This window comes from Vidua macroura, chromosome Z, assembly GCF_024509145.1.
Source record: "Vidua macroura isolate BioBank_ID:100142 chromosome Z, ASM2450914v1, whole genome shotgun sequence".
NCBI classification, from domain to species: Eukaryota; Metazoa; Chordata; class Aves; order Passeriformes; family Viduidae; genus Vidua; species Vidua macroura.
In genome coordinates, this window is record NC_071611.1 from 11,987,155 (window position 1) to 12,000,094 (window position 12,940).

The 12,940-nt window shown below is 39.5% G+C and overlaps 1 protein-coding gene across 1 annotated transcript; it reads left to right on the forward strand.

Moving 5' to 3' along the window:
- Positions 1-521: 521 nt before the first annotated feature.
- LOC128822459 (fructose-1,6-bisphosphatase 1-like) lies at positions 522-10,211 on the forward strand. The gene is made up of 7 exons (XM_054004183.1): positions 522-749; positions 3,102-3,264; positions 4,891-4,983; positions 6,022-6,165; positions 7,362-7,499; positions 8,700-8,819; positions 9,786-10,211. Exons 1-7 carry the CDS (start codon positions 580-582, stop codon positions 9,975-9,977), a joined length of 1,020 nt encoding a protein of 339 aa, XP_053860158.1. The 5' UTR covers positions 522-579; the 3' UTR covers positions 9,978-10,211.
- The last annotated feature ends 2,729 nt before the right edge of the window (positions 10,212-12,940 follow it).

Genomic DNA, 12,940 nt, shown 5'->3' on the forward strand with positions numbered 1-12,940 from the left:
TAAGTTAATACTTGATGGAATCGGTTACTGAATATGTGGTTTTCCTGTACTGAAGAGTCAGGATGAGAGCATTCCTGTGCAGCAGAAGTTACTGACCTTGCTCTGTAGGTTGTGCACAGTTTGTTATAATCTACAATGACACACACAGAGTGTTGCAATCAAGTGGTGAAAGGAAGCTGACTTCTGAATTTTGGAGCACAATTTCAGGACCGTTAGCATTGAAGTGTGAACTCTGCAAACAATAAGAACTACCAGCACCCATGTGTCGATCGACTCCGTGCCGTTCACATAACGAGTGCCCAAAGCATCCTTCTGTCGTCTTTCCCCGCACAATGTATGAGACAAGATTTGGCTTAAAATAAATTAAAAAAAAAAAAAAAAAAAGGTGCGGCGGGGATTCCCCGCCGCGGATATTTCAGAACGTCGGTGGGAGGGACCGCTTTCCTCACTGTCAGCCTTGCCGCCGCCTTCCCGCTGCCCGGCGGTGGCGGGGCCGGCCCTGCCCGCCCTGGTCCGCCCCGCCCCGCAGAGGCAAGTGGCCGTGCTGGCCGCCGCGGCCTCACTCGCACCGCCGCCACCATGACGGACCGCTCCACCTTCGACACCAATGTCATCACCATGACCCGCTTCGTGATGGAGGAAGGCAGGCGGGCGAAGGGCTCCGGGGAGTTCACGCAGCTCCTCAACTCCCTCTGCACGGCCATCAAAGCCATCTCCACCGCTGTCCGTAAAGCGGGCATTGCCAACCTGTGAGTCCCGGGATGCGCCCCTCACCTTTCCGCATCCCCGCGGGTCCGGGGCATCCTGCTGCCTCCGGGGTGGTGGGTATCGGGATGAGGATGGGAATGGATATTTCTTTCACCAAGAAAAGCCTGTGAGTAGGGTTACATCAACCCATCCTCTTGCACAGAGCTGGAAGTAACTCCTTTAGTATCTTGATTTCCAAGTGACACAGGTCCTATGACTTGTCAACCGTGTAAGCTGCCTAGTCTTTGAGAAATGTCTGCTGATAGTAGAACTTCATTAATACTTTCAGCAGGTGTGGGCACCTGGAGCCATAAGCCCAAATATACCGAAAGACAAAGCCTAGCAAAATAAGGCTGAATTATAGCTCATTGCATATTGCTTAATATCAATGCATAATTTTATTCTTTGAGGTGACAAATCAAATTCAGAGTGTTGTTTTTTTTTTTTTTTTTTTCATAGTGCATCATAGCAACTAGAGTTTCTTTATGAAACATTGGATATCTAAGGATTTTAGAAAGTGCACTGGTTAGGAACGGTAGTGTCTGTAGTCAGCCAGTCAGAAGGATGTTGTTCTGGAGATGCATCAGAAGGAATTTGGAACTCTTGAAATGTGCTGGTCAAGGTTTTAGACATGGACTATTTAATTACTTAATGGAAAATGCTGTAAAGAGAAAATTAATTTGCCTCTACAAGCCATGCAGAGGAAAATATATTAAGAAAAAAGGCAAAAATCCTCCACTTTATGTATGTATAAGCCATTTTTCTGTTTTGACTTCAGACTGCAGGTAACTGTGGTAATTTTTAATTGTGTTGTGCTAGCCCTTTCATATACCTCCTATATCTATCAATAGAGACTAGGGTGTTCCAGCTGTAATCTGATTTGTAAGCTTAGGGCCCTATTCCTTTAGTGTCTTACATGTGTGTCTGTTGGCAGCCACCCACAGGTTTGGTATCTGTGCTCATAGACTTGCCTTATGATCCCCTGCACAGTGGTTTTAACTCTCCATCACTGCTAGGGTAGCAGGCTTTGGACTCCTAAGCCTCCTTGAACAGTTCCTGCTGTGGAACTGCATTTTATAAGCAGTGGTGAGATTTTGCTTTGCTGTCCAGGAATGCGAACAAGTAAGCATCACTGCAGTCCATTTCTTTGGACCATCCTCAGACTCAACTATGTGCCTAGTGCTGCTCAGCATGGGAGGTGCAGAACAGATGTGGAAGACTGTTCTGCCTTCCCAGCTGCAGGCTCCACGCCTGACACGTCTTCTCCTCCCAGGAGTCCCCAAAAGATGAGGTACAGAAGCTGTTCTGCTGCTGTGCCTCCACTCATAAGCATGGTGTTCCAAATACTTTTTTGCTAAAAGCACTTTCACTGTTGCAGAAAAATATTCAAGTCACTGTAGCAGAAGTGGAGGAAGACAGAACTATGCCAGGTCTTTTTCTTTGTCTCATGCATAAAACTGAAGAAATGCATTGCTAAATAATGTGTTCAATGTTATTACATAATACCTGAAATACCAGTGTTCAGCCTAATCAATGAACTGTAGCTGAAAGACCTAAGAGTCATCTGAATGTGTGCCAAGCTGGCTATTGTTTTCCCCTTCTAAGAGCTGAATTTCCCCTTTCTCTGTTTTGTGTGCTTACAGGATCACCTACCATAAGGTCTCCTGATATTTCAGTATGCCAGATGGTTTGATTCTGATTACCTTGCAGCATTTTATTTGCATTTTTTATTTGTATTTCTCAGTTCTTTTCCCAAGGAGACATTTACTACTTCAAATCAAAACTGAAAACATTAAATCATTAATAGGTTGATTTATCTGTAAACAGACTTTTTCTGCTGCAATTTGCACATCATATTGCTAATCAGGAGTATATTACACACAGAGGATATAGCATAACTAGTGTGGTCAGATTCACATGTATATTCATATTTTTAAAGTATAGATTCATATGTTTTTAAAACATAAAATATTCTAATGAATTCCTAGCTTTTAGGGTATGCAGAGCCTATAATTACGGAATAATATGTAGGTTTTAACAGATCATTAAAAAGCACAGTTGTAACTCAACCTTCACAGCCTGGTCTGGCTGTGTTTAACTATAGTTTACAAAAAACTGAAAAGTGATTCCTTGTTTTGTATTTCCCAGCAACTTCTAGATATGCAAACACAGCTAATGGTAACATGTCTCAGAAAGAATTTACCAGCCAGTAAATATAAAACAGGTTTAAAGAGCTGTGATGTCATTTGAAAGTGCAGTATGTTTACAGGAGGTTTACAGGTGTAAGAAACAGAACCCTTCAGAAGATGCAGTGGTCTGTTCTCATGAAATGCTCTCTTTTGCAATTGCTCTAGCTATGGAATTGCTGGGTCTACCAATGTGACTGGAGATCAAGTAAAAAAGCTGGATATTCTTTCCAATGACCTGGTGATTAACATGCTCAAGTCATCCTTCAGTACATGTGTTATCGTGTCCGAAGAAAACAAAGATGCTGTGATAGTGGAAACTGAAAAACAGGTTAGTAACTTCAAAAGTTCTCCCTGCTTGATTTCAGATCAGCCTGTACAGGTCTACTGTTCCACATCTAAAGAAGTAAAACTGAACTAAAAGTTTCAGAAAACGGGTACTCTCCTAAACTGGCAAATGAAGGTGGAGATGATGTGTGGAGAGAGTGTTACTCAATATTTGTTCTTTCTGTCATTTCTACTCTCCAGACTAATGTTTGTTGGTTTTATTTATTTTTAATGTGTTGTTCCTCCCCACCTTCTTTTTCTCCCACCTTTTCCTTATTTTGGGGAAAGCATTTCATCCATCCCTATCTGATCTCTAGAACTATGCTCTGAGTCAGTCAAGCCCTTTTGAAGTGTTACTTTTTGAGTGGGACACTGACCAGCTGTTCTCTGCAGGTCAAATCTCGAGGTCTTTAAATCACGAAAATTCTCCTTGAAGCCTATGAAAGACTTAGCAACAATGAAACAAAAGCATTTTTTACATTTATTATTATCATTTATATTCACAAGCCTGCATGCGCTTGTTGTGGGATAGTTTCTATTTCCCAGCTAATATTTTGGTCTGATCATGTAAAAATCTGAGTAAAAATTTAGTAAAAACAAACAGGAAAAACATAATTTATGAAGTATAATGAGAATTGTTTTGTTTAAGCAATTCTTTCTCTCCCTGTTGAGAAATCTTCAAAATTGATTTTCTAGACATTGGATTTCCTTAGATCTGAACAAATATTCTCAAATATCACTGAGGGAGTCTGAGTATTAATGCTTTTCTAAACTAAATGTGAGCCAATACACTGTTTTTATCAATGCATACCAGGAATTCCTACTTGCAGAGTAGAGCATTGCTGAACTTAAATTTAAGTTCCTGACATGCAGGATAAAATCAAATGAAAAACCAACACTGCTGTTACACACTATTATTAAGACAACTATGAATAAAATGACGGGGGAACAAAAATTTTAAAAGGTACAGTTAATTCAGCTTTTCTCCTGTACTGTCAATTTCCTATATGTACAGCATTCCTTAATCCAGCAATAAGGTAGAGACTTCTTTTTAATCCCCCAAAACCAGGGTAAGATCAGTACCTGACCATTTCAGAGCACAGATAAAGGAAAATTTATATTTTAGGCATGGCAGCCATTAAAGAGCTTTTTTATACCTCTGTAGGTAGAGGTAAAATAACAGTTTTTAGCTGTACATGAAAAAGGCTTATCTTAATTTTGTTTTTTCTCCTTACTATTCAGAAAGATATTTTGTAACCAAAGAGAAAGTAAAGCCTAGCCTAGATGGTGGATATGAGAGGATTGACTTCAATTACACAGAAGAAACTAAACCAATAAAAGTATTCCCCTTTTTTTCCTCATATTAAAAAGTATATGAGAAAACTTCACTTTTCCTGTGTTATCAACTGCTATGTACTTTAAAGATTTCTCAGCTTCTGGTTTGGCACAAATCACAGTTGTGTTCAAGGGTTGAAATTGGGGTCAAAGGATTGCTGACATTTGAATTTGGTTCCTTCACAATCGATAAATGTGCTTTAGCTTATATTGCTGTGTAAATCTCTGAGAAAATTTACCTACTGAAATGTTTTTATTTAGAGGAAGTAGAAGTTCTCTTTTTTGTGTTTTTTAGGGTAAATACATCGTCTGCATAGACCCTCTAGATGGTTCGTCAAACATTGACTGTCTTGTTTCCATTGGGACCATCTTTGCAATTTATAAAAAGGTAAAATTCTTTCATATAGAATAGGAAAAAATATTATTGTGCAGCTTTTGGTGAAATAAAATTGCATGGGAAGACAATAAAATCTAACTAAACCTGTTTGTGAAAGAGACTCAAGGCCAGCTTTAAGTTAAATCTAGTATTTCACAGACACATGGATTTGAATTTGAATTAGTCAGGATTTGAATTAGTCTCTTAGAAGAAGAAGAAGAAGAAGAACCTATGTGTACATGGAAACCTAGCTGATATTTAATTTGCCAGCTAATGAAATTACCCCTTGGAAAAGATCATGTCTTAGGTTTCATGAATATTTGTGTTGAGGCAAAATACCACGTGGTTGTCATCTACTTGGGGAATGTGCTTTCAGGTTTTCTTGTTGTCTGTACTAATAGTTCTGTTGGCCTGAGGACAGGCTTCAAAAACAAACCAGAGCTGAAACATGTCATATGCATTTGAAGTGTCTAATTCACTCTGAAAGGCAGAAACACTCTCTGAAGGAGGTTGAAATACCAGACTTACAGGTCACAACATACGGGAAAAAGCAAATCAGATAAAACACGCCCAACTGTCCATTTTAATCATCTTTTGTACGTTGTCATATATCCCAAAGTAGCTATTTTCAACTTCATTTTTGTGTGAAGGAAAAGAAAACAAAAAAAAAAATTCCAAGTGCATTTGATGAGCTTTGAACTCTGTGAGTCATGTTTCATTTCTTTTCAACTGTGCCTCTGAGTTTTCCTCTGAGCTATGTTCATCATTACTTACAAGGAGGAGCATAGCTCTTTATTATCTCCTTAATCCTTTCCTGCTTCCTGCATTCCTGCTAGGCTTAGTTAGAATTGCATTTCTAGATCAATGTGTTTGTATCCTGTATATAATTTGTGTTAGTGCATCCAGTAGGAATCTTAGTTGGGGATCATGGAAACATTTGTGTCACCACATGGCATGGATATGGAGCAGAAGACTGTCCCTATCCCAGAGTCCCATCATGTACCAGCAGTAGAAATGAAATAAAATTGACTATACTCTTTCTTGTTCTAGGTGTCCCCTAATGAACCTTCCGGGAAAGATGCTTTACAGCCTGGACGTAATCTCGTGGCAGCTGGTTATGCACTCTATGGGAGTGCCACCATGTTGGTACTGGCAACTTCTGTGGGAGGTGTCAACTGTTTCATGCTGGATCCGGTGAGAATATACTCTGTTTCTTTGTTTCTGTATTATGGATTGCCAGGTACTGTGTATAAGAACTGTTTGTCCTCGGGAAAATCAACCAAAGGAGCAGTTTTCGAGGTAGCATGAAGGAATGAAGTACCAATATACTTGTTCTTATAACTTACCAGCAATAATGTCAAGAGACTTGTATTCCACCTGCCTGATGCAGTGACTGAACAACAGGAAGACAGCTGCGTCTGCAGCATGTGCAATCATGTGATACTTAAAATGAGCAGTTCTCTCCAGTACAAAATACCCTTTAAATCTTATTTGTCTTCTCCTTAATGCTAGGACCTTAGTAAACCAGAGGAACATAAATATTTAACCTTCTTCTGTATTTTGAGATCCCACCATGATGTGTAAAAGAGTAAGTGATGTGTGTGGGTGATGTGATGTTCTAGCATGCATTTGCCATGAGCTTTAAAACAAAAGTCATGTTGATCATAGCAAAAAGTAGTTTGCTTTAGTAGCCTGTTATTTTGTGATCAGTCAGGGTGACTCCTGCCAGTTTTAAGTTTTTATAACCTGCAGTGATCAAGCTGCAGGAAATATAACTTGGTACACTCTGTTTAGTAGCAGCTTAAATAGATGCATGTATTTTTGACTTTATTCAAGCAACAGATTTAACTTTGAGCATGCATGCATGTTATTTTGTTTACTGTTAATACTAACTTGGAAATTTACTTTAGAGAAAACTAAACAGGCAGCACTTGGTCACACGCTTCCAGTTAGCCCAAGCAAAAGAGAACTGGAGTATCTGCAGCTATTTGAAGATGTTTATGCATTGGTTCAGCCAGCACTCTCAGTTTCCAAACTCCCTAGAGTTCTGAAACTTATATTGCTCTACGTCTAGCAATGGAGAGATAAACAAATTTGCAAATAGCATTTTTTGGGCATAGAAAATAGAGCATGCTTGGAATGGTAGTATGAGGAAGCTTGCATGATGACAGGATTCCTGCTCTGTCTGTGTTTTATGTATAAACAAAATACCTTGCATGTAGACTGCAAAGACTTTTTTGTAGGTACAGAATTATTTTAAAAATTGACAGTGGTAGTAAGTTTTTATTAAATTTAAATTGTATTTAAATTGTGTATTATTGGGTTTTGCCTTGATTGGCAAATAAGTGAGCAATTAATGTTAACAGATATTTTTTCTTTCTTATTGTTAGGCAATTGGAGAATTCATTTTGGTGGAAAGAGATGTGAAAATCAAAAAGAAGGGAAATATCTACAGTCTCAATGAAGGCTATGCTAAATATTTTGATCCTGCCATCACAGAGTATCTCAAAAAGAAGAAATTCCCTGAGGTAAAAGATCCTGTTTCAGAGAAACGTTCTGATGACAAACAACATTCATGATCAATCACTCATGATCAACACTCATGATCAATCTCATGAACTATTCAGGGCTTGTTTTCCTCTCCTGTCTATTTAAAATATAATTTGATGTACAATTGCTAATGCGAGCAGCAGTTGATAAGATCAAATATTTCAGCATTCTCAAATACTGCACTGCACCTCTTTTGCATTTTTTTACTTTCTTCCTTTTTTCTTTGTTTGACTCTTTTTTCCTGACTGAGGACCTGAGTAATGGTGCTAAAGGCAAAACTGGGCATTTGCTAATCAAGTAGAGAGGAAATCTTGTCTGGTGATGAAGAAATTTGATCAACATGTGTTGTATTGCTGCTTCCTCACTGCAACATCTGAGTGGCTGGAGAGCGGCGTGGAGATGGCAGTGGGTCATTGTCAGTGGTAACACGAGCTGTGTCCTAGGAGCACCAATCTTTTGAAAATCTAGTGTAGTTTCGATGCCTGCTTTGTGTTTGTGCAACTTCCTAGTGTCAGGAGGCCCAAAGCTCCAAGAAGTGCCCATAAAAGGTTCTCATGCCTTACATATTTCATCACTGGAGTTATTACACTGACAATGATATGTGAACACCTACTATTGTTAAGTGTTGGTGTCCCTTCCTGACTTCCTTATCTTGCTTTGAAAGAAGATTGATGTTTTCATCATTCATCTTTCCAGGCTTAAGTTGTTGTTTATGTAGATATTAAAATGAACTCCAGGGAGCAGAATAAGGAAATAACATCAGAAGTCAAGTACTAACTTTTTCTTAACAAAAAAAATTGCAGAAGCTGGCAAAAATGGTTGGAAGAAGTAGGAAAGATCACTTCTTTTGCTCTTCAATTCTTTTTCGGCTAGAAAAGACAAGGCCCAGTATCAATTACTGGAAATGCAGTGTTTTCCAAGTGTTAGAGCCAGTGAAGAGCTGGGATACATTTTCTGGTTTTGGCACTACTGCTCATCTATGCTGAAGTCTTCTGTTACTCATTTTCCTTGGATTTTCCTAGTTAGAAAATGAAGAGGATACTGACATACCCTGCAAAACTACTTTATCAATGGAGCACGATATGGAGATGAAAGATGTTAGGACTGCTAAAGGGACATGTGGGGGAGGTTAACCTGATGTCCTGTACAGTTACTTTTATTGGAATGTTTTTCTGTAGGATGGCAGTTCACCGTATGGTGGGAGGTATGTGGGATCTATGGTGGCAGACGTGCATCGCACACTGGTGTATGGAGGAATCTTTCTGTATCCTGCTAACTCCAAAAGTCCCAAAGGAAAGGTAAGCCTGAATAAACCCAGTGATAGAAAATATTGTATTATGTAGGCATTTCACTATCAAGATCAATATTTTGATTACAGAGCCTGTGTTTTGTAATTTGGTAGCCTGTGTGGGGGGATACAGCCATCCCTTGCATGCTGTCGCAAGTGACAGCAGCCTGTTGTCAGACACCTATTCTAGGGCTGCTACTCACCTGTTTCAACTGTAGTGACTTCTCTTTGTCTGCAAATATATCCAGCTTGTGGAACATACCGGGGGTGGGCTGCTTAAACAGGCATATCAGCCAAAACTGGTGAGTCTGGTCCCAACAGAATAGAACATTACAAAGCAAAGAATCCACATTACCTTGAGATTTCTAGCACAAGCTAGTTTGTAAGAAGCCTAAATGTAGTCAATCCATTGGGAGAAGAGAAAACCATCTGCATCTTGTGCATAGTAACAGGACTTCATCTGGAGGAACTCTGCCTGGCTGCATCTGCCAGGACAATGGTCAATCAGGGAAGATCACGCACTTACAGGCTGACAAGGGGATTGTTTATTCAGCAAAGACCTTTGATCTCTTTTGTAATTGTCCGTAAAATATTGCCTCAGGTTGCAGATAAGATACAGTTATTTATTAGAGAAACCTAGTGGCAAGCTCAGAGCTCATGTTTTTCTTTATTTTCACACAGTCCTATGCGGTCTGCATCATTAACAGTTGTGTCTTAACATACAAGCTTTATCTCTTCGTAGATAGCACAATGCCAACATGGGATATGGAGAAAGCACTGAGATTGGGGAAAATCCAGCATTCACTGTGTTTTTAAAAGAAAAATCCACACAACTTCATTGTTGAGTCAATTTTTATATGAAATAAAGAGTACTTAGAATATTGATTGGTTTAAAATCATATGCCAAATATATTTATATGTCATGTTTTTTGGCATTGCCTGGCCTGATTTCTGCCATTTTGACTTTGTCTTCTAGCTGAGACTGCTCTACGAATGCAATCCTATGGCTTTTGTTATTGAGAAGGCTGGGGGCATAGCTACAACTGGTCATCAAGCTGTACTAGATATAGTGCCTGAGGATATCCACCAAAGAGTGCCTGTTGTCTTGGGATCTCCTGATGATGTGAAGGAGTACCTTGAGATAGTCAAGAAACATTCAGCTAAGTAAACAAAGCTTGCGGAATTCACTGTGCACAGGGGATAAAATGTCTTACAGCTGAACCAAAGAATATGCTGCAGTACTGTGAGATTGAGCTGTCTGACTTCTGTAGCAAAAGAGCAAATGAGCCATATTTTCATAAGATTTTTTTAAAGTGAAATCTTGTGCAAATGCATTGTGCAATGAAAGGCATTAAAAGATTGCATTAAAGGAAGCATTAAAAATTAAAGCAATGGAAAAATATGTTTTCTTTTTCATTTATCATTTGTGGTTACAGAAGAGCCACGTGTGCTGTAAGGAAATACTGTGTTGCATTCATTATCTAGGGGGAATAATCTCACCTTTCTCAAACAAGTTACAAACTATCAGTTTTGTAACTGTCCTCTTTTAAAAGTCCTGGGAAGAAGACTCAGCCTCCTCTTACAGTAAGTGACCTTTCCTAGACCAGTGTCTACACTGCTGAAGTTGCTCACTGTTCTTTGGTCTGGGTTTACTCTGATGGAGAATTAATGTTTGTGAAACATGGGCAGTAGTGCATGTTAATTCTGACACATGATGTTAATATTGCTGGTTGCCACTCGATCAGATCCTGTTACACAAGGATGGAAAATGACATGTTAGTGTGGAGGGGTTTTAATGAGATAAGGAGTATGTGTAGACAGCTTGTACATACACAGATTCTGCTGTGATGAGCTGGCTGTCTTTGCTGAAAATTAACCTTCTTACTTGATGAAAACATGAACTTGCGTATTGCTAGCAACCTCCACCAGATGTTCTTTGTGTTATTTTGGGATTGGGGATTACCATGGAAAAGGATTCTGCTGTGCAAGCAGGAGGGCGGTGCAAAGATCCCTCTAAAACATACTGACATTTAATATGCTCATTCAGAGCATGCTGCTGGGAAGAGCTCGCTAATGCTTGGGAGCTAGATGGGCTGTCCAGCATTGTGTGGATACAGTTTTTGAATCAATTAAAATCAGAAAATATTTGATATTTCTCACTGCCCACTTACCTTCACCAAACTCAAAGTAAGGATCACATGGGTGTTGCTGTGGGTAAACTGCCACTGAATATTGACTCAGTTTGTGGTCTAGGAGGTCATGTCTAGGGGTGCCATGAGCTATAAACCTGCCTGCCTGACAGCTTTGCATTTATCAGTGCAGATGGCCTGACTAAGTGTGGTTCTTCTTGTAAAATAAGAGAGAAGTATGGGGAAGCTGAAATCCACGGTGCTCTATGAGGACTCGGACAGCTAAAAACCTGAGGACTCTCATTCTGACAGGTCATGCTAGGTCATTTGGAGGCATATGGGCAAACCTTAGACAGTTGTATTTATGCATCTGTTCTCCAAACTGATGGGGGCAAGATGTTTCTGTCAGGGACTGAATGGCCTAATTTCTGCTGAAAATGTCAATTCTGATGAGGCTTTGCTAGTGGAGACAACTTTCAGGGACCTGAACCCTTAAAAGACTGAGAGTGCTGGTAGTAGTCAGTTTGGACTACAGTGCCTCAGTGGTCTGTTATCATGACTCAGCAGACAGAATCCACAGCAGCGATTTTTGCCTGCTTACTGTAATTCCTTGTCTGTATTCTGCCCTCAATCTTTACAGGAAACCTGGACTGCATACATCTATTTTTAATACACCCTACTGACAGCATGTAAAGGTTATAGGAGGAAAGTCAACACTGTCCATGTTTGCTAGGTCAGTACTCAGTGGTTTGGTTTTGCCTGTGGGCTGACATTTCATACTTAGCATTTTACCCATTGTGAGATGGGTGTATCTTCTAATCAGTAATATGTAAGGCCACATTTGAACAACATCTCTGGCTAGCCACCAGTGGGGAGAACTACTTAGCAAACTACTTCCATACCCCCCTTTCCAGAGCTCTCCATGCTTGTCAGTGGAGAGCGGGAAGGTGGATTTGTCACAGGGTCTGCTGTCAGCCCCTGCAGCACTTTTACCCGCTGCACTCCTCAGAGGCTGCATTGTGCCCTTTGGCGAAAGGTCACTGGCTCCAGTTTCAGCTGGCGCCATCCAAGCAACTAACATTTCATATCAATTAGAAAAAGTGTCACCTTTAAGGCTCAGGACTGGCCTGTGCACCAGTGCAAGTGTGAATAATCCCCAAGAGCTCTTCATATTAGAGGGCAAATCTCCCAGATCTGTCAAATTGAGGTATTTGTTTTTCTGGCCTTCCTATACTATTCCAGCGCCTTGTACTGAGAGGTTCTCAGGCTTATAGACAATCATCACACATTTTTTACACAATCTGATTTCACCCCACCTCCCCAAAATTGTAATTATTTATATAGCCTAATCATTTGGGTTGTTATGTTTCAGTGGAATCACAGTACTTATGGTGAAGAACAATATGTAGTACTTATTTATGAAGAACAATAAAGGGTGAAGCTTTTATACAATCCAATTGTGTGCCTTTATCCAGGTTTTATTTCTCTTTTTCTTGTACTTTGACTGCAATATTTATGGAAAGAATGGTTGAAGAGTCTGTGTTCTTTACATAATAGTGTAAGTTAATTTCTTATTTAAGGACTGTTATTTGAGAAGCTTAAAGAACTGTGCTTTATATATGTTAAAAAATCCAATACCTAAAAATACATTCACAGATTCTACAAAAAAAAAAAAAAAAAAAAAAAAAAAAAAAAAAAAAAAAAGACCAAATAGTGGACTTATTAGCTCTGAAAACACTCTTTGAACCACTAACTCCAAAACAAACTTTCTGTTAGAAGATGATCTGAACTTTGTCTTTTTGACCAGATTCCAAGATTACTTGGAATCAATAGAATATCTGCATGTGATGTTTTGACAAAAGTTAGAAGTCATAGGCCAACCCTCGCCCCATTTCTTATGTACTAATTTGATTTGGTATGCTCATTGTATTCCAGCTACATAGCAGAGAGATTTTGCACTAAAAGTATTTTAGTACAGGTCAGGCTGACAGCTGCCATGATG